General features: G+C 43.0%; 1 protein-coding gene across 5 annotated transcripts in view; it reads right to left on the reverse strand.

Moving 5' to 3' along the window:
• CMTR1 (cap methyltransferase 1) overlaps window positions 1-16527 on the reverse strand; it is a 58528-nt gene extending 42001 nt beyond the window's left edge. For 4 of the 5 annotated variants that reach the window (XR_003796573.1, XM_029241947.1, XM_029241948.1 and 1 more), the window contains exons 1-4: window positions 16368-16527; window positions 14250-14387; window positions 4967-5118; window positions 3299-3457 (exon numbers count right to left, since the gene is read on the reverse strand). Coding sequence is in view for 4 of the 5 variants with exons in the window: in XM_029241947.1 (XP_029097780.1) it covers window positions 3299-3457; window positions 4967-5118; window positions 14250-14382 (444 nt within the window). In the remaining variant the exon portion in view is untranslated. The remainder of the gene's footprint in view (window positions 1-3298; window positions 3458-4966; window positions 5119-14249; window positions 14388-16367) is intronic. The other variant, XM_029241949.1, reaches the window with a different exon arrangement.
• Window positions 16528-22714: the final 6187 nt, after the last annotated feature.

Below are 22714 nucleotides of genomic sequence, written 5' to 3' on the forward strand. Positions count from 1 at the left end.
CATGGAAGCAACCTAAGTGTCCATCAACAGATGAATGGATAAAGAATATGTGGCACATACATACAATAGAATATTACTCAGCCATAAAAAGGAAAGAAATTGAGTTATTTGGGGTGAGGCGGATGGACCTAGAGTCTGTCATACAGAGTGAAGTAAGTCAGAAAGAGAAAAACAAATACCGTATGCTAACACATATATATGGAATCTAAGGGAAAAAAAAAAAGGTCATGAAGAACCTAGGGGTAAGACGGGAATAAAGACACAGACCTACTAGAGCATGGACTTGAGGATATGGGGAGGGGGAGGGGTAGGCTGTGACGAGGTGAGAGAGTGGCATGGACATATATACACTACCAAGTGTAAAGTGGATAGCTAGTGGGAAGCAGCCGCATAGCACAGGGAGATCAGCTAGGTGGTCTGTGACCACCTAGAGGGGTGGGATAGCGAGGGTGGGAGGGAGGGAGACGCAGGAGGGAAGAGATATGGGAACATGTGTATATGTATAACTGATTCACTTTGTTATAAAGCAGGAACTAACACACCATTGTAAAGCAATTATACTCCAATAAAGATGTTAAAAAAAAAAAAAGATATGGTTCTTGGGACTTCCCTGGCAGTCCAGTGGTTAGTACTGTGCGTTTCCACTGGAGGGGGTATACAGGTTTGATCCCTGGTTGGGAAACTAAGATCCCGCATGCTGTGCAACATGGCCAAAAAAAAAAAAAAAAAAGACATGGTCCTTAACTCAAGAGGCCTATAATCAGAGCAGTGGGGACACAGAGAAGTAAACGTAGGATTTAAGTCCATGATAAGGTAGTTACATCAGGAAGACTCAGTGCAATGAGTCTCACCTCCTGATACCTTTCATTCCAAGACAGAGCAGAAACTGGCATCTCTAATGTTGCTTCCTCTTAATTTTTCAATTACTTTCCTTATCAAGCTAAAACAGTGGTTTTCATCCTGGCTATACATTAGGATCATCTGCAGACCTTTTAAAAATTACTGATGCCTGGGCCTCACCCTCAGAGTATATGATTCTATTGGTCTGAGGTGGGGACTGGATATAAGTATGTTTTTAGAAGTCTCCAGGTGATTCTAACATGCAGCCAGAACTAAGTTCACTGGGCTAGAAAGACATGGATTATAAAACCTAAACAGGTGGCTAACCTGCATTGGCAGCTCCACACATTCCCTCCAAGCAAGTGTGGAGAAGAGATTCACCACTGTGAATTGAAGCGATGAGATTAAAGGCAATATTACATGCTCTGAAAGGCATAAAATGGTATCACAATGCAAGGTCTTGAGGGCAAGCCAACCACACTTAACAGAGAAAAAGTTTAAAAGAAAAATTACTGAAAATTTTGTCGATGAATCTGGCAGTGAATCATGGTTTCTCCCCCTGGTCAAATCCACCCCCGTTAAGCATAAATAGCTGTGAATTATAACCTCTAAAAAGAAGCTCATATACACTTTGGATGCCCCTTTGGAGAGAAAAAGCAGACTCAATCTCCCCATGGAAGTCTGAACATTAAGGCTACCCACAAAGTGGACTTTGAAGCTTCACACCTTGCACTCCATATTCCTGGGCTGCAGTGGCCACTGAGCACTCTCCGTGTGGTGACTCCAGGAACTGGACATTCACCTCAGGCTGCCCAGACTCATCTACCTTAAAGAAGTGGCCACCAACTAATAGTTGAGCCAAATTCTTATCCAAAAGACAGGACATCTTTTTTAAGAGAAAAAGTAAATTATGGTAAATGATAATTAGGACAGCTTTGCCTCAAAAAAATTTTTCATGGAATTCCCTGGTGGTCCAGTGGTTAGTACTCAGCACTTTCACTGCCACGGCCCAGGTTCAATCTCCGGCCAGGGGAACTAAGATCCTGCAAGCCGTGTGACATGGCCACAAAAAAAAAAAATTCTTTTTTCCCAATAGTCTGTCTACATTAAAAACAGATTTTATGAGCAAATTTCAGATTCTAAGTTTGCAAAGTTAGTTCTAATTCTGCCCCATTGAGAGGATAGGGACTCTTCACTTGTTTTCACACAAATGAGGACATGGAAAGCACCAAGTATGTCTGAAGTAAAAACCTACATCTAGCCCCAGTTACAAATATTTGCCCTATTCTGCCTGTCTCGTCTCCTCATAACTACAAGGCAGCACAGCAGGACCAGCCCCAGAACCCATTAGCTCCTGGCTTATCAGCATCTTACTCTGACACCTTATTAGGCTTTTATCATGCACAGGTTCACAGGACTTCTTTCCTGTACTGGAACATCAGTTCAGGAGACAAAATATCAGTTTTCCAGAGTTCAGACCCACATCTGAAGCTCAACTACAGCTACTATGTGGAAGGCTAAATATCTGTGCTCTATTTTCTCTAGCTTCAACTCTATAATGGTAATATTTTACCATTATTTTTAGGTGCTTTTATTATACCTACTTCAAATCCTCTGTGGACTAAGGTAGGGCATAAATAAATAAATAAAAATAAAATCTCAACATTACCTGTGTCATGAAAAGGGATACAGCCTCCTTTGGTATTCAGCAAACTCGTACCCAAGGAGATAAGCAGACTGAACCCACAATAGAAAAGCTATATGGCATAAACAAACACCTATTTAATACCGAAATGTCATAAACCTGTGGAGGTGCAAGGAACTTGGAGGGCACCTAATCCAGTCATTCACACAATGGGAGAGTAGGTCCTCATTTGGCCCCATTTGAATCCTTTCAGCAAAGGGAGCTCACTACCTCATTAGGCACCTTTGTCACTGGTGGAAAGCTGTATATATTTATTAAAGTTCTATGTGGAGACACACTCTGCCTTCTTGCATCTTTTTTTTTTTTTTTTTTTTTGCGGTACGCAGGCCTCTCACTGTGTGGCCTCTCTTGCTGTGGAGCACAGGCTCAGCGGCCGTGGCTCACGGGCCCAGCCGCTCCACGGCATATGGGATCTTCCCAGACCAGGGCACGAACCCATGTCCCCTGCATCGGCAGGCGGACTCTCAACCACTGCGCCACCAGGGAAGCCCTGCCTTCTTGCATCTTACACCCACTGGTCTTAGACAGTCCTATATGAAGCAACAGGAAACAAATCCACATCCCACCGTATCTCCCCCAGACTCCTGTTTTCCATTTTGGACACCCCCAGTATCTTCCACATAAGAAATTAGTTCCAATCTCCACTAACCACCCTGATCATGCTGTCTCTGGAGACTTCTAGTTTGTTAATGTTAATATGGCTTCATAAAGCCATAAATGGCTTTCCTGTCTCCTCCTCTCCATATCAGTTACCTCTGGCTCAGCTCGCCAGTCCACATTCAGCTCTTGGTCAAAGCCTTGCAGCGTCAGACCCAAGCCTCGTCGACCTTTCTGATTAGAGGCCTCAACGATGTCTTTCCGACCCTGGCTGTATTTACCCAATCCTTCACCTTCCTTGAAGCCCATCTTGGCCTGAAAAAGAGAAGTAATGGTGCATTTATATAAATAAACAGACGTTTATTTAGCCCTTATCATGTGTCAGACGTGTTAAACCCTGAGAAATATAAACGAGTAAGGCCTAAGGTTTTCCTTCTAGCCTAATGAAAAGAAGCATAAATAAATAACTGCAGTTTAACTGTGGGCCCAGTGGCTGTCTATTCTGGAGGTGAAACTCTAGGGCAACTATAAGTTGGATAAAAGAGAAGGGACCTCATAGCTGTAATTAAAGGTACCAAGAGTATATAATGAATCTCACTGGACATTTGCACAACTACCCTTCCAGCTAACTTGTCTGATTAAGTGAGAAGTAAATCCAGAGTAAAGCTGATAAAGAGAACATAATTTAAAATGGAACCGCTTCAAGCGGCAACTTCTAAACCTTACCCTTTAACCAGTAAAACGGCCTTACTAGGCAAGGACAATGAGGGCTTGTAGGAGCCCACTTAATCAAGAGATTAACTGAAAAATCACTTCATGTAAAACTGAGGTATGGGAGATACTATAAGACTCTGGACAGAAACATTTTTTTAAATGTCACAACTAACTAAAAAGCTTACATTAAACTCTAGAGTTACTGAGCCCAGTTACATACCCCCCAAACCAGAGACCCGAATCCCAAAACCCACACACCCTTGTCTAATAAAAGAACTCCAATCCTAAGAAGATCTGATTTACCCTAGAAGGTCTATATTCCATATGGAAGGGGCATTACCAGCTCAGGAGCTGGATGAAATTCCTACAGTAGCCACAAATCTTTCCCCAGGTCAAAGAGTCTGACTCAGTCACAAACTTCCCCATCTTCCACTTCCCCAAAGTTTTTGGCCCCAGTCCAGAATCCTGACTATGACTTCAGAAGTGGCAGTTCTCATTCTTAAATGAATCCAACAGAAAATGGAGAGGTCAACTATAATATTCTTGAAGCTAGACAGAAGACAAACTTGGATTTCCCTAACCTTTGCACATACACTGAAGTCTCATAAGGAAAGTAGCAGATCTTCCTTTTCACCTTCCTTCTTGTGGTATACCAATGGGGGTGCTGAAGTTATTAAGGAAAACTAGGCCCTCTTTTGGAAGTAATACAGAAGACTACTACTCCCATTTACTTTAGGTACCTAGGAGTGAGCAGGATTTTAGTCATTTCTTTTGAGATCACTCACTAGAGAAAAAAATCTCAGCATGAAGCCTCTTTATCCACAGACACACATTCATGTGTTCACATATGCTCACAAGAACTCAGCTCTGGACAGGACAGGAGAAGCAGGTGTCAGCAGCCACTTCCCATGGATGATTCAAATGTGATACTTCTATCAAGAAGGGGTCACACTTTCTCTACTAAACTATAGCAGCTCTCTACTAAACTAAAGCAGAGGAAAAACTAATGCCCTCACTTTGCTTCTTCTCATACCAACACAATTTCCCTTCTCTCACTCTGCTAGTAGAGCTTCAGAAACCCAACACAACCCAACCCAACCCCTGACATACCATAAGCTTCTGGGACACGCTGTTATACATGGAATAGCGAGAAGAAGTTCCCTCCACAAGAGAGTCTGCTTTGAATGTATCATCAAAAGAGTCTGAGCTGCGTTGCTTCCCCTCAGTCTCACTGTCAGACCCACTTAGGCTTGTAGCAGATGCTGGAAAAGAAAAAAGGAAGATGTTTTGGTGCGTTTATGGCACAATATAGCCTCTAGAAGTCCAAGTTTCATTTATTCAACTAGTGTTCAGTATATGCACTGCACACATAAAGTTCATTAAATGACCCAGGTCAAATGTATTCTCTACCTCTTACAAACTGTGTAATCTTGGGCAAGTCACTGAGGTTCCTAATGGTACTTGACACACAAGAGTTCAAAATATCAGTTTTCCTTTCCCATCCCTTACAAAACTGGGATGGTAATACCTTCCTCATAGGGTTGTTTGAAGATTAAGTGAAAAAATGTATTTGAAAGTACACTGTCAGATATAACATGTATTTATTGATGATATGATTGTTATTTCTGCTATTTATTATTTGAAAATCAATTTCCAAACACTGATACCTGGTTTCATTTTCAACAATTCTATCACAGGACTAACAGTTTCTGATTGTTTAACCTCCTAGTTTCCTGTTTTCATAGTCCTTCAAACTTGTAGGTGAGATGGTGGATCTACAGCACAGCCCCAGAGAAGAGCCAGCTCACAGGTGGAAAGTGGGGAAGAGAAAGGGAGAAGTGAAGGGGGAGGGGAAGACAGGAAAGGAAGGAAAAAGAGAAGAAAAAGAGAGGACAGTGAAGACGGGGTGCTCAGGCAGCAACACCAACAGAGGCAGAGAGTAGAGGAGCTGCACTTAAAGGCTCCAGGAGGGAGCTGCCGGCCTGAGTGAGCCAAGCCACTATCTTCATTGTCAGCAACCTTGTTGCCAAAGGATTCCAAGTAAGACCGACCTTAGCAGCTGCCGGAAGTGGTGGGTTACCTGTCTCCTGGTCAAAAGTGGGATAATCCACAGTCTAGATAGTCACTGTAGCTGGGTCTTTCCCCATCTTTTATAGATACGTGAATCTCTTAACTTAAAAGATATTTCAGGACTTGCCTGCTGGCGCAGTGGTTAAGAATCCGCCTGCCAATGCAGGGGACATGGGTTCTAGCCCTGGTCCAGGAAGATCTCACATGCCACGGAGCAACTAAGCCTGTGTGTCACAACTACTGAGCCTATGCTCTAGAGCCCGCGAGCCACAACTACTGAGCCCACATGCCACAGCTACTGAAGCCTGCACTCCTAGAGCCTGTGCTCCACAACAAGAGAAGCCACCGCAATGAGAAGCCCGCACACTGCAACTAAGAGTAGCCCCTGCTCGCCACAACTAGAGAAAGCCCATGCACAGCAATGAAGACCCAATGCAGCCAAAAATTAATTAATTATTATTTTCTCTTTAAAGATATTTCAAGGAATTGTCTGGCATCCCAGTGGTTAGGACTCGGTGCTTCCACTGCTGGAGCCCAGGTTAGATCCCTGGTTGGGGAACTAAGATCCAGCAAGCCACGCGGCATGGCCAAAAAAAAAGGTATTTCAGGCTTCCCTGGTGGCACAGTGGTTGAGAGTCCGCCTGCCGATGCAGGGGACACAGGTTCGTGCCCCGGTCCGGGAAGATCCCACATGCCACGGAGTGGCTAGGCCCGTGAGCCATGGCTGCTGAGCCTGCGCATCCGGAGCCTGTGCTCCGCAACAGGAGAGGCCACAACAGTGAGAGGCCCGCGTACCGCAAAAAAAAAAAAAAAAAAAAGATATTTCAACCCAATATAATTTTATTCAGGTAGTTTCTTAAGGAAAACTCACCCAAATTTGGAAATAGATTGTATCTCAAAAATCTGGTAAACAGGGGACTTCCCTGGCTGTTCAATGATTAAGATTCCACACTTCCACTGCAGGGGGCGAGGGTTCGATCCCTAGCTGGGGAACTAAGATCCTGCATGCCGCTCTGCGTAGCAAAAAAAAAAATCTGGTAAACAATTTCTGCATATTCCCATTGAAAATGGTATTAAACTGCAAGCCAGGAGGAATGTGGAACAGGAAATAAGTGTGGTAGTATCCAATCTGATCCCAAGGTTTGAGAAGTTGTATAGTGCTCAACAGTATACAAATCTCATTAATAAGTAATTGTGCTTATTTAAGAATAAATTTTTTTTAATTCTTCAATTTATGAATATTATTCTTACAAACATCTATCAGTTGTTAGGATATAAATGCTTGTTATTTAGACCTAAATACTTAGTAAACTAAACTGTTAGGTATTTCTTTTGGTATTTTTAGGGCATGGTGAAAAAAGTTAAGGCAGCACTAAGAGTGCCAAAAACCACAAAAACTTGGGAACCTCCCTCTGTATTGAAATGGTGAGATCACCGAGACACATTGTCAACTGAATAATAGAAGACCTAGACCATATTCATGAACATGGCATCCTAACACTTGTGTACTAAAGAGGGACAATAAAAATATAAATTTTTATTTCTGGTAACTGCAAAAAGAGCTTTTGGAAGGAAAGATATACAAGACCAATAAAAGTGATTATCCACACATGTGGGGTTGAGGCATGGAAAAAGAATACCAAAATGATTACCTGGAACGAGTGAAAGTGGAAGAAGTGAAACTTGATTTACATTTTTATATCACTAGAGTTTATATTGCCTATCATTTTATATTTTTGATTTATGAACCATGTGACTTTATTATCTTAATTAAAAGATATTAATTATCTTAATTAAAATTTTAAATAAATGTAAAAAAAAAACTAACTTAGCAATGTAGCACAATTCCTTTAAGGAAGAAAGGAAGTCCCTAAGAAGAGATGTTGACTCAAAGTTTGGCTGCTTGTGGGAGGTATCTGCGGAAAGGCACAAAGGGCAGCCATGTAAAAAAATTTTTTATATATACCCAAAATGGGCATTATACAGGTATTCATAACTTGAGGATTACATCCTAATTCTAAAGACTGTCTGCACTGATCCACCCATTTCCCAGTGAGAACGCAAACTAAGGGTTGACATTCAGAGAAGAGCGAAGTCTTCCCCAGCACCCCAGGCCTGACTCTCCCTTCCACGGTGCTCCAGTAGCACCAGTATTCATACCATCAGCACAGCACTCATCACACTTCCTGAGAGCTAGTTGTCACATGCCACCCCACTGGACAGGGTCACTCCTAGAGAGCAAGGACTCTGCCACAACCAACATTCTATCTCCAACACTTGGACTAAGGCTTTGCATTTAACAGAAATTAACTGCTCACTGTAGTGAATTTAAAGAACTGTCACCCAGTTGTAATCTTTGCTAAGCACCTACTAAGTGTACCTCAGGATATTTCCTCTTACAACACCTCATACGTGCAGTGCAAGACATTCAGCCCTCAAAAATATAAGGAAGGGGGGCTTCCCTGGTGGCGCAGTGGTTGAGAGTCCGCCTGCCGATGCAGGGGACATGGGTTCGTGCCCCGATCCGGGAAGATCCCACATGCCGCGGAGCGGCTGGGCCCGTGAGCCATGGCCGCTGAGCCTGCGCGTCCGGAGCCTGTGCTCCACAACGGGAGAGGCCACAAGAGTGAGAGGCCCGCATACCACAAAAAAATAAATAAATAAATAAGGAAGGGTACATGTCATTATATATTTGCCCAAACCCATGGAGTGTACAACATCAAGAGTGAACCATCATATAAACTATGAACTCTGGTTGATAATGTTGTGTCAGCACAGGTTCATCAATGTAACAAATGTAGCACTCTGGTAAGAGATGGAGCTAATGGGAGAGACTGTGCATATAAGGGCAGGGTGTGTAGGAGATATCTTTGTACTTTCAATTTTGCTGTGAACCTTAAAAACTGCTCTAAAAAAAAAAAGAAGTCTTTAAAAAAAAAGTTTTTTTAAAGGTTCAACAACAAAAACAACAAAAAGTTTAAGCATGAGGATGGAATACCTATATCCTAGCAGAGAACTGAGTCCCCCTTGGACTATCACTTAGCACCCTGCACCCCAGTAGGCTGAAAAAGGACATCTGATATTGTTTAACAGATCAGACAACAACTTTGGTTCAGGACCTGTTTTATAAACGGTCCATGCTATATACAATGGAATATTATCCAAAAGTAACAATCTTACCCCCAGAGAGCTTAAAAATCCAATAGTTAAAATAAATATGCATTTTTAAGGGTATAACATTTTGCAAAAGAAAGGCAGGTGAACATGTGTGAAAAAATCAGAATAAACTTAAAACCAAAATTCTGGCTCCTAAGGAGGAATTCTGGCTGAGAATACCCCTGAATGAGAGGCACCAAATCTGCCTTCGTCCTCTTAAAAAGGTGGCTGTTCAATTCCCTCAATAAGGAGCTGACTTGCTTACATGGACCAATGCAGCACACGTCACAGTGCCAGAGAGTGCCACTCAGAAAGAAAGACCCAGAACATTAACAATGAGTAACCATGGAAACTGAGAAGTGAGGTGATATTTATTTTGTTTTGCCTTTTCTGCATTTTCTGTGTGAGAAATAAGAATATATTAGTTTGAAAATTAGGGCTTAAAAAAAAGCTATAAAGAAATAAAGTATCATTCTAAGCCTTGTGCAGAATTTGGTTCCTTTCCAGAGGAATCTTCAGAGGACAGCAGATATGAGGGGAAAGACCTTCTGAGTAGCTTAAAACTAAGCCTGGGCCTCTCATCTCTCATTGCCCACGTGAAGGAGAAATGTGCTCTGCAACAGAGCTCCCATATGTTAAAGAACTGTGCTTCCAAAGGTGCAGAGTCTCTTCACTCAGTTGCTTCCATGCCTCCAACCTGTACCGATTAGTGCAGGAATGGGGGCAGCTCCCTGAGCACTGCCCTAAAGTTTCCCTGGGCAGCCCAGGAATCCAGAGACTAACCTAGAAGCTACAATGTTAAATCAGCTGTTATTTCTTTCACCAGCTATCTGGAGATTCACAGGTCTATCTATATAAAGGTTAGGAAAACCTGATGTCCTTCTCAAAGGAGAGTGTGCCCTTGGTCCAGCACTAGGGAGTTGCCAGGCTGTTAGGTTTGCTTAAGGATCCATCACTGGGCACCCATCAATGGTATGAATATCATTCCTGGGCATGCAGGGTTCCTGCCACTCTCAGATCTCAGAGAGAGATCTTTTGTTTTCTTTGTCCTCATGCCATTTTTGGACCCAAATGACAGGAAGAACCAAATTTGGGTGCAAGGCTCATTGGGCAAATCCTTGGTGGCTCTGGTGCAATATTCCAGCACCAGACTCTGGCACAAAGATCTTTCCACTCCATTCCTCTTCCTTAGGTGTTACCTAATGTACAGATAGCTGTCCTGTCCAGGTTCTGAGAATGAGGTTGATAAGAGCTAAAATATCACCCTACTAGGCTTTTCTTTGTGAGACCAAAAAGTATGCTGGATAAGCAGATAAGCCTTACTTCTCTCTTTTATTTCATGTGCTATTTAAAGCCAATTCTCAGCCTGACATGATTTAAGACAAAGTTCCCTAGATTAGTCCTGAGTCCACAGACTGCCACAGCCACTACTCATTTTCACCCCTGGGCCTTTGGGGCCACTCTTTTCAGATGAAAAGAAGACAACTGTCTTGGCTGCAGCAGGAACTAAAGAGGAAGTTCAGCCTCCCAAGACTGATAAGAATTTAGCAAACATTGAGCAGACAATCTTGTGATGAGGATATAAATTAACAGGAGTAATAAGGTCAGTCTATTAAAATCATGAGTTTCATTAAGAACTTGCCAAAATTGGGTGGCATTCCCATTTACCTCCCCAGGCGCTCCCCTTCTAAAACCTACCAGAGAGCCCAAGACATTATTTAGAGCTTTCATTTAAGATTTCTCCTCTACCTGATAGAAATCATTACTCTTAAGTCAGTTTAAAGAAAACAGGTTCACTTTATAGAAGAATCAGAGATTTCCCAGCTACTGACAAAATTTTCTGTAACAGAACAGTAGGTCAAACATGCCAAGATTAAAAATGACAGTGACAACACACAAGGAGGGACAGCTCTAACCACTACTGGCCAAGGTGAGCAGCACACAGATGCAGAAGAATAAATTATGGACTTTAATAAACACCACATCCTGCCTAACAACTGCTGTGGAATACACTCATTCCTGGTTAAAGACTCATTTCTCCTTCATGCCAGACAAATGGTAACTCATTAAAGCAATTTAAACAGACACCAATAAAGGAAGTTTTTGATTAAGGTCATGAATCTGGGCTGACAGGAAAACCATGGTGTTTCAGGGAAAATGGCCTATTTAGCGAAGAATTAAACCTGACGGAGGGGAAGGCACTTTCAGTGTGGTGCCGGTGAAGGAGCCCAGTCACTTCCAAAGCAACATGCTGTGGGAGGGCCAGGAGCCCACATTAGATGCACAGCTGAAGAGAAAAGGAAATTGTCTTGGGGTCTAGACCAGTTTCTCTGTGACAACCAACCAAAAAGAAAAAAATGACCTCCATCTGCCTCTCCTTGCTTCAAAATGTTATTTAATAGCAAATTTCCAAGAGTTTATTTAGGCTTGAAAATGCCTTCAAACTCCTCTTAAAATACTCTAAAGAGTATATGATGCCCCAGTGGCCATGACAACAACATCCCTTTTCTTCTTTAGTCTGGTCAGATGTTAGACTCTGACTGGCAATGCAGCTACCCTGTCAATAATGTAAAATAAAAACCGATTAAACTAAATAGATCTATTAATGAGTCATCACATTGATCTAGCAGAGAAAGTACAAACAAGGCCCAGACAGACAGAAATAGCAACTACTTTTTTTTTTTTCTATTTGTACTCCCTAAAGAGCATTTTTCAATCATCTGTTCAACAGTATGTCTGGGTAGAAGGGGTTGGAGCAAAAGGAAACACACCTGCTTTAATGCAATGACTTGAATAGGAAAGCTGCATATAGATCTCAGGGGATATGTAGTTTCTGGCGAGACAGTTAACTACCAGGGCACACTGTCCAGGGGATGCCTGAGAGAAGCCAACACAGAACAGAGATGATATAAATGCGAAGTACTTAATGAAATGATCCTCTGCAGACTGGAGGAGGCATAGGCAAAATGAATGAGGCAAAGCATTTTAAGCTTCTTGGAAAAGATACTACTGCTGCCTTCCATCGGCTCTATTCAGTAAATATTTACTGAGCATTTACTCCACACCGGGCATGGGGTTGCAGGGGGAGCGGCAGTCTTGCTGATGAAGACACCAGACTCCAGCCCTCAGAGTTTTTTTGTCAATGTGGAGCTGCCCTTCCTAAAATTAGCTGACCCAGGGAAATCTAACAATGTTTGTTTGCCTCTGCATCCTGCCTCATTTTTATGCAAATGAAAGGGACCAAATGGCCTATTGCCAGACACATACAAGGTACAGGCCACCTCTAGATTTCCATTCTGTACAAACAACAGCAACAGTCAATTCTGACTGAGTCATACGGTGCTACTTCTAGAAAAGGTTAAAGACATTTGGTACAATTAAAGTGAGTTCGTGGGAGGGTGGGAGGGAGGAGGATAATCTCAATTCACAGTCACATTTTTAAAAGCTTGAAATTTAAATTAGACTGGTTCCCTTGAAAGATCCTTAACTATACACCTTCCTCTACCTGGGAGCCATTCTCTTGAGAGCAGTTGTCCCCCAAGATCCGATTAGAACCAGATACCTCCACCACCTAAGTATCATTTATTCCCCCAGGCACGCTCTCCCTTTCTTGCAGGCCATTTCTCCCACTACCCCAGAGCCCTGCCCAAGGAGACTCTACCTTCATCAAGTTGCTCAAATCCCAGGTGATAGCAAAACTCCCTTTCCTCAACAGGCCCTAGAGCCTATACGCCCAATATATTTTTGCCCTCCCACTTAGTAACCTCAATTACACACAGCCTTTCTCACCTACCCTGGAATACACTGTGACAACTTTAAAGGCACACGTATCTCCACACACAAGGTTATAAGAGGGTCTCGATCCAGCCAGGATCACAGCCGCCCCAAAGGCTTCATTGGCTGTAAGGCCTGTCAAGCTTCTCCTTTCTGGACCAGCTACTCAGTACAGCTGATGAGTAACCGCCCTTCAATGAGCCAACCAGTTGAGAACAAACTGTATTTTCTATCACCCTCAAAGGATTCTTCACACTCTTTCAGTCATCAATCTGTCACCATATTTCATTCCAATTTACCAGTGACCCAGCAGAGGATACAAAATGCAAGACTGCTGGTGTACTGGGTTAAATAGTGCCCAAAAGTTCATGTCCACCCAGCACCCGGGAACATGGCATTTGGAAATAGGGTCTTTGCAGGTGTAATCAAATTAAGATGAAGTCATACTGGATTAGGGTGGGCCCTCATCCAATGACTGATATCATAAGAAGAGGGAAATTTGAACACAGACACACACAGAGGCAGAGACTGGAATTATGCTGCTACAAGCCAAGGAACACCAAGGATCACCAGCAACCACCAGAAACTAGAAAAGGCAAGTAAGGATTCTTCCCTAGAGCCTTGGGAGGGAGCATGGCCCTGCTGGCACATTGATTTTAGACTTCTAGCCTCCAGAAGTGTGGAGAATAAATTTCTATTGTTTTAAGCTACCCAGTTTGTGATACTTTGTTAGGAAATTAATACAGCTGGCAAGTAAAGATAAATGCAAATGGAACTACTTCTAATTGTTTGGTATTTCAGGCAAGCTCTGAGATGCTTCACAATTTCTCATAGAAAGAACCTGTGGAAACTGTGAACATTTGTAACCCTAAAAAGCAGGCAAAGCAAAATGCTAGTTTCAACCAGATCAGTGAAATCCTTAGAGCTTAAAGTAAACAGCGAACACAGGGATGCTCCAATTCATTTGGGTGTTTCTGATCATAACTGCTGAGGGAATTGAGGAAACAGAATGCAAAAACCTGAGAGGAATTAGGCCAGATCACTGCAGCAAAGAGCCCAGCCCTGTGAAACAGCCCCAAGATCATTAACAGCTGAAAGCACTCAATGCTCACCGCTACTTCCACCTGGTTTAAGGCAGCAAAAGAGTGCCACCTACTGAAGGACCACAACAGAACTAAGGCACACCTGTAAAAATTCCAATTTTTTAGTTAAAACAAGTTCCCAACTCCCAGGAGGAGAATGGTAAAAGAGAAGAGAGTCTACAACCAGTATCCCTCTGTAGAATTTGCCTAATCTTCCTCAAGAGGCACTGAACTGTATTCTGCCCAACTCAGGCATCAGCGATTCAAATAACCAGATGGTCAGTGGCCTCTGACCACATAGGTAAGCTTACCTTTTGCTGCATGATTGACAGAGGAGGGAGGTTCATCATCAGATGTAGAGCTGAGGTTCAGGGCAAGCTCTGCAACTCTTTTCTTCTGTTTCTTGAGAGGGGCAGTGCATTCTGAATCATTTCTCCTCCTCATTGTTGCTGCAACCACAAATCCAGATAGTCAGCTGCCCTTGTCAGAGACATTAGGATCACAGCAGGAATTCCAAAGAATGGGAATGAACCATTAATGCATGAAAGTTGTCAACTCCAAACAGCTTCCATTGCCAGCACTTGAATAGCTTCTTCCTCAGAATGAGGTCCAGGAAGGATGCTAGCCAAGCTCTGGTTTTCAATAACAGCTGTTAGTTTTACTGGAAAATGTGCTCACAGACCCAGCGGCCTCTGGGCCATTGGTGTCAGATACCAAAAAGTCATGGATCAACTCTACGAGCCACAGGAGGAAAAACACCTTGCGTACTTGTTATTCTATATTTTTGATGCAACACTGGCCATGTGTGACAACAATGTACACTAGAAATTAATTATGAAACCTGATGAATATCAACAAATATTTCCAAGGTGAAAAAATCATCCCAGAATGATTGCTACATCACCATTATTATTTCACCAGGACAATTAAGAGATTATACAATATGATACAAATGCTGGGTTTTGGTTTACTTCAGGATGTTTGAAAACATGGGAGAATTGGGCAAGTTTTTAAACGGAGTAAGGAATGGACGCAGTGGTTGACTTAGGACTGAGAAAACAGAAGAGTGTGAAAGTTAGCAGGACCGGAGGTAGCCATAGCATAGGACTCAGGTACAAAAACAATTTTAAAAACAAGAACCCACCTCCACAAAAAAGAATGGAAACAGGCAAGGCACCATGTCACCATCATCATGCCCATGGGTAAGCATGAGAGGCAAGCATGAGGGGAAAAAATGAGATGGAAATGAAGTGGTTATGAGATTCCTGAAATCTTAAGGAATGATCAAATTAAAGAACAATTAAGAGTAGAAGTGAATACAGTGTGGTTTACACACAACCGTTGGTTATAAGAGGACTCAGAAAAGAGAAAGTACTCAAAAATAGGAGCAAACAGGTGGGTGCTCAGCTGGGCTGCAATTCCTTAGGAAAGGGGAGTTGCAGGTGCACAAGAACAGGCTTACAGTATGGGTCACAGCAGCAAGAGAGTGATGAAATCCAAAGATACCACTGATCCCCTCGTGATTTCAAACATGAATCACGTTTCACTTCTCTCCAGCTCAAGGATGAGGCAGCCTACCCAACACATAATCTCATCCTTCCTAAGGAGGCAGCCTCTTACTAGGCACAGGCAGGGGCTATCCTGCGGAAGTAGGAAGAACAGGAGGCGTTGAACAAACAGAAAGCAAAACCAGGCTGAGCCACATTTCACTTTAAACTACCGTGTTAAATACCCCCTCACCCCAAAGGCCCATAACGTAAGCAAAAAGGGCCCTCTGATTCCTAGCTACTCCGGGGGAGACTGGAAGCACAGGAAACTCAAGAACTGTGTTGAGGTAGGTGCCAACAAAGGAGAGGAAATAGCGTCCGAAAGGCAGGAGATATCGATGCTCCTCCCCAAACCACCTTAGATTTGGGCCTTCCAAATCACCTCATTCAACCCTCTCCTTTTCCACTAAAAGAAACTGAGGCCCGAGAGGGGAAGGCCGCACAGCTAACCAGTGCCCAGCTCAAGTGACCTACACATCCAAAAGAATGTGCCCTGGCAGAGGACTTCTAAGTGCAAGGCAGAAGGCCTAGTTCTACCTGCTGCTCCCCCGCGGAAGGGGTTCAAATCCCCTCTCCAGTCTTCTCTACCTGGGCCTCGGTTTCGCACTACCACCCCTATTCATAGAGGGAAGAGGTGAGCTCACATCTCCCCGGGCCAGTCTTTTCATTTGTAGATAACGTGAGTGTGTGAATGTGTGCGCAGAAACGTTTGGCAGCGGCAGCTGGTGGACTGGGGATGGGGCGCGGGGAAGAAGGGTGTAAAGGAGGAAGGGAGAGAGAAAAGGCGGTGAGGGTCACGACCGCCCATGGGGGGCCGAGGGTAAGATACTGAGCCCGCGGGCCCGCCCGCTCGCTCCCCCCGGGCCGCGCGTCGGCACTCACGCTGAGGGAAGAGGGCGAGCTGCCAAGGAGCGGAGAGGGGGGGATCAGGCCGCCGATGCCGCCGCCACCAGGCCTTGCCCTGCCGCTGCCAGAGCCGCCTCCTCCTCCCCCAGTTTCGCTTCCCCACAAACCCGCCCCGGTCCGCTGGCCGCGTAGTCGCGCTCGGGTCCCGCCCTGTGGGACGCGCAGCTTGATGACGTCAGGGCATCCAGCTCCCTCCACCCTCCCGGGCCCTGGCCCCGGGGCAGACCGCTCTAGTTCTGGCCCGCCCCACCCCCTGCCCCCGAGCAGCCCAGAGCGCCTGCGCAGAAGACCCAACGGGGAAAGGATACAAAAGCAAAAGTAACCAGGTATCTTCCGGCTTTGGGTACGAGAAACAAATATTAAAAACAAAAAAGGCCAGGTGCCATCACATCGACTCATCTCTCTTATTCTCATTATTATCTTAATTTTACAGATTCAGAACAAGTTTAGAGAGGGAATTCCCTGGCGGTCCAGTGGTTAGGACTCCACGCTTCCATTACTGGGGGTTCTATCCCTGGTTAGGGAACTAAGATCCCACAAGGTCCCCGGCGCGGCCAAAAAAAAAAAAAAAAAGTAACAAGTTTAGAGAGGTAAACGGAAAACTGGTTGAGGGCAGAAACCCAGTCTTCTTGTTCACTGCTGTATCCCCAACACGCAGCATACAGTACATTCTCTACAGGTATTGAACAAAGGTCCAGAGGAAGAAGGCCGCCTGTGGCATTTTACCATATGGACACAGATGACTTCCTTTGCCAAACGCCTCTTCTGATCTTCAGACCAATATGGCCAAAAGTCTGACGAACATCCTCAGTCACTTCACACCCATAGATTCAAGTCTGACCTTATATTCTCCCATAAGCCTGCTCTTTTTCCAATGAATTACACCAGCATTGGTGCAACCAGAAATCTTCTCTCATTCCCCAGAGCCTCCAGTATATACTTTATTGCATTTACCTTAAAATTATCCCAAATCTATCCATTCTCCATCCACATTGCCACTAACCATGCACTCACCTTCTCCCATCAGGATTTCTCCAATAATCTCCAAATCATTGTCCCTCCAGTCGGGATCCCTCTAGTGCAGTCTCTGCAAATCAAAGTTATTTTAAAAAAACAAAAAACAAAACTAATTTGATCCTGTTACCTGTTTCACCCATCAATGATGAAAGCCCATCAATGGCTTCTCACTTCTCTTAGGATGAAGCCAATGTCCTTAGGATGGCATACAAGACTCTCCCATCTGACTCCTTCTGCAGTCATACTTTGAGCTACTGGTCCCTTAGTTCTCCCCATCGCAGTTTTCCCTTGGTTTCTCAACCATGCCATGCCTCTCGAAAGAGTTCATCCCCTTTCCTGGATTGCTCTTCTCCCTCTCTTTGCTTGGCTAATGTCCACTTATCCTGAGGCTTGTTTAGTGTTCTTATCTCTGGTAATCTTTCCTGACCCCACAAGTCTGAGTGGGGAGTCCCCCTAAGCTTCCACAGCCTTCTGTCATTCGCTATCAAAGCACTCACCAGTCTTGTATAATGACCCACTGACTCATCTGCCTCCCCACTCAGCTGTAAACTTTGTAAAGGAAAGGTTATGTCTGTCTGTACTAAATCCATAAGATTTAATATTGTGGCTGGTAGTAGGTATGCAATAGACATTTATTGAATATGTGGAAGTATGGAAAATGAATGAAGGTTAAGTGATGTGCCCCAGGTCACAGAGCTAGGAAGCAACAAATGAGCATTTAAACCCAGGTTTCTTTGGTTCTAAAGCTGTGTCTTTCCACCTCACCAGGGGTTCTTAACATGGGTTAAGACATTATTCTTAACATGTGTTGGATACCTTTGGTAATCTTGTAAAGCTTGTGAACCCATTCTCAAAATAATAATTTAAAGGGCATAATATACAATGTATAGGATTACAAAGGAAATCAATTATTTGAAATAGTTACTTTTTTTTTTTTTTTTTTTTTTTTTGCGGTACGCGGGCCTCTCACTGTTGTGGCCTCTCCCGTTGCGGAGCACAGGCTCCGGACGCACAGGCTCAGCGGCCATGGCTCATGGGCCCAGCCACTCCGCGGCACGTGGGATCTTCCTGGACCGGGGCACAAACCTGCGTCCCCCGCATCGGCAGGCAGACTCTCAACCACTGTGCCACCAGGGAAGCCCCGAAATACAGTTACTTTTAAATTGTGATTTACTTTTAATGTAAAGCGTTAAATAATGAGAGAATGCATTTAAAACGTAGGAAAATTAATGATAAATTTACTTTTATATATATATATATGAGTAAATCCAGTGAATAATGCTGGAACAACCAGATAAATATATCAGGGAAAGATGAATCTTGATTCCTACCTTACACCATATGTAAAATTAAATCAAAATGGATCAGACCTAAACAAAGAGCAAAAACAGAAAAGAAAAAAAAAGCTTATAAAAGAAAACATAGGTGACTATAGTTAGCAATAACGTATTTTATATTTGAAAGTTATAACCATGTGAGGTGCTGGATGTTAACTTACTGTGGTAATCATTTTCCAATATATACATATATCAAATTATTATGTTGTACACCTTGAACATACAATGTTACATCAATTATATCTCAATAAAACAGGGGAAAACAGAAGTTTAAAAAAAGAAAACATAGAAAAATATCTTTGCAGACTTGGAGTAGACAAAGATATTTTTTACAAAGGACCCAGAGAGCATTAATCAGAAGAAAAAAATTGAGAAAAATAGACCACAAAATAAAAAGGCTTCTGTTCATCAAAAGACACCGTTAAGAAATTGAATAGCAATCCACGGACTGAAAGAAAAACATTCACAGTACAAATATTTGACAAATGACTTATTTCCAAAACTATATATAATACCCAACAACAAAAAGAGAAACAGAAGTTTCCAATTCCTGTCAAAATGGAGAAAACACATTCCATCCCATTTCTTCCACTGAATGCAATTTATAACCTAGGCAGAATGCATGCAACACCTATCTGAAGATTATGAAAAGTAAATGGTAGCAGAATTCTTTTTTTCTAATAAATTTATTTATTTTATTTATTTATTCTTGGCTGTGTTGGGTCTTTGTTGCTGCGCGCAGGCTTTCTCTAGTTGTGGTGAGTGGGGGCTACTCTTTGTTGCGGTGCACGGGCTTCTCATTGCAGTGGCTTCTCTTCTTGCTGAGCACGGGCTCTAGGCGCGCAGGCTTCAGTAGCTGTGGCATGTGGGCTCAGTAGTTGTGGCTCGCGGGCTCTAGAGCGCAGGCTCAGTAGTTGTGGCACAACAGGCCCAGCTGCTCCGCAGCATGTGGGATCTTCCCAGACCAGGGCTCGAACCCATGTCCCCTACATTGGCAGGTGGATTCTTAACCACTGTGCCACCTGGGAAGCCCAGCAGAATTCTTGAGGAAGGAAAAACAGAAGTCAAAGAACTACCAAGTCAGGGTGAGTTTCCCAGTTGTTCCCCCTCTGGTATCTCCTGGCCAGGACTGAAAGGCAGCCTGAAACCTGGAACGTGCAAGGGGTGCAGATGGAAAGGGTTCCAAGAAACCATCTATTTCTTATCCCAGAAGCAAGAAATAAGTCCCTATAGTTCAGAGAAACTGGAGGAAATCGCATGGTTTTTGTTTTGTTTCTTTGATTCACTTAAGGTTCCTCCATGTCTTTTCATAGCTTGATAGCTTATTTATTTATTTATTTATTTTTGGCTGCATTGGGTCTTTGCTGCACATAGGCTTTCTCTAGTTGTGGTGAGCGGGGGGCTACTCTTCATTGAGGTGCAAGGGCTTCTCATTGTGGTGGCTTCTCTTGTTGCAGAGCATGGGCTCTAGGCGCGCGGACTTCAGTAATTGTGGCTCATGGGCTCTAGAATGCAGGCTCAGTAGTTGTGGCGCATGAGCTTAGTTGCTCCAAAGCATGTGGGATCTTCCTGGACCAGGGATCAAACCTGTGTCCCCTGCATTGGCAGACAGATTCCTAACCACTGCGCCACCAGGGAAGTCCCAGCTTATTTCTTTTTAACATTGAATAATATTCCATTGTCTGGATGTATCCCAGTTTATTTATCCATTCACATACTGAAGGACATCTTGGTTACTTCCAAATTTTGGACATTACAAATAAAGTTTCTATAAACATTCATATGCAGGTTTTTCTGTGGACATAATTTTTCAATACATTTGGGTAAATACCAAGGGGCACAATTACTGGATCATATGTTAAGAGTATGTTTAGTTTTATGAGAAACTGCCAAAGTCTTCCAAAGTGGCTGTATCATTTTGCATTCCCACCAGCAATGTATGAGAGTTCCCACTTTTCCACATCCACATCAGCACTTAGGGTTGTCAATATTCCAAATTTTGGCCACTCTAGTATGCATGTAGTGGTATCTTGTTCTAATTTGCATTTCCCTGATGACCTATGATGTGGTACATCTTTTCATATACTTATTTATTATGTGTGTATCTTTGGTGAGGTTTGTTAAGGTCTTTGTCCCATTTTTTAATTAGGTTGTTTGTTATCTTATTATTATTTTTTTTTGGCTGCGTCGGGTCTTAGTTGTGGCACACGGGGTCTTTCATTGTGGTGCGAGGGCTCCAGAGCGCATGGGCTCTGTAGTTGCGGCACTCGGGTTCTCTAGTTGTGGCACGCTGGCTTAGTTGCCCCACAGCATGTGGGATCTTAGTTCCCTGATCAGGGATCGAACCGGCATCCCTTGCATTGCAAGATGTATTCTTAACCACTGGACCACCAGGGAAGTCCCTTGTTATCTTAGTATTAAGTTCTAAGAGTTTTAAGAGTGAATGTCCAGTTGTTCTGGTATCATTTTTTTTTTTCTCTCTCTAGTACCATTTTTTAAAAGACTATCTTTGCTCCATTGTACTGCCATTTTTCCTTTGTCAAAGATCAGTTGGCTATATATATATGCAGGTCTATTTCTGGGCTCTATATTTTGCCCATTAATCTATTTGTCTATTCTTTTGCTATATCTTGATCACTATGGCCTTATAGTAAGTCTTGAAGTTGAGTAATGTCAGTCCTCCAACTTTGTTCTTCTCCTTCAGTAATGTGTTGGCTATTCTGGATCTTTTGCCTATCCACAGAGAATTTTTTTATATATATTATTGCAAATACATTTTTGTTTTTTTATAGGAGTAAAATATAAATAAAATTTTCCATTTTCATCATTTTAAGTGTACAATTCAATGGCATTAAGTGCATTCACACTGTTGTGCATTCAACTACATTTTTTTCCCATATACATGTATCTATTCTTTTTCAAATTCTTTTCTCATTTATGTTTTTACAGAATATCAAGCAGAGTTCCTTGTGCTATACAGTAGGTCCTTGTTGGTTATTTTAAATACAGAAGTGTGTACATGCCAATCCCAAAATCCCACTCTATCGCTCCCCCCAACCCTTCCCCCCAGTAACCATACGTTCATTCTCTAAGTCTGTGAGTCTGTTTTTCTGTTTTGTAAATAAGTTCATTTGTATCATTTTTTTTAGATTCCACATATAAGTGATATCATATTATATTTGTCTTTCTCTGTCTGACTTGCTTCACTTAGTTTGATAATCTCCAGGCCCACCCATGTTGCTGCAAATAGCACTATTTCATTCTTTTTAATGGCTGAGTAAAATTCTATTATATATATGTACCACATCTTCTTTATCCATTCATCTGTCGATGGACATTTAGGATGTTTCCATGTCTTGGCTATTGTAAACAGCGCTGCAATGAACACTGGGTTGGATGTATCTTTTTTTTTTTTTTTAGGCTCCAGACGCGGAGGCTCAGCGGCCACGGCTCATGGGCCCAGCCGCTCCACGACATGTGGGATCTTCGCGGACCGGGGCACGAACCCGTGTCCCCTGCATCGGCAGGCAGACTCCCAACCACTGAGCCACCAGGGAAGCCCCGGATGTATCTTTCTGAACCATGTTTTTCTACAGATATACGCCCAGGAGTGGGATTGCTGGATCATATGGTAGCTCTATTTTTAGTTTTTTAAGGTACCTCCATACTGTTCTCCATAGTGGCTGTACCAATTTACATTCCCACCAACAGTGCAGGAGGGTTCCCCTTTCTCCACACCTTCTCCAGCATATATTATTTGTAGATTTTTTTTCATGGCCATTCTGACTGGTGTGAGGTGATATCTCATTGTAGTTTTGATTTGCATTTCTCTAATAATTAGTGATGTTGAGCATCTTTCATGTGCTTCTTGGCCATCTGTATGTCTTCTTTGGAGAAATGTCTACGTAGGTGTTCTGCCCATTTTTTGATTGGGTTGTTTGGTTTTTTGATATTGAGCTGCATGAGCTG

Source organism: Monodon monoceros, unplaced genomic scaffold (assembly GCF_005190385.1).
Source record: "Monodon monoceros isolate NGI ecotype Baffin Bay Population unplaced genomic scaffold, NGI_Narwhal_1 Super_Scaffold_3, whole genome shotgun sequence".
Classification (NCBI taxonomy): domain Eukaryota; kingdom Metazoa; phylum Chordata; class Mammalia; order Artiodactyla; family Monodontidae; genus Monodon; species Monodon monoceros.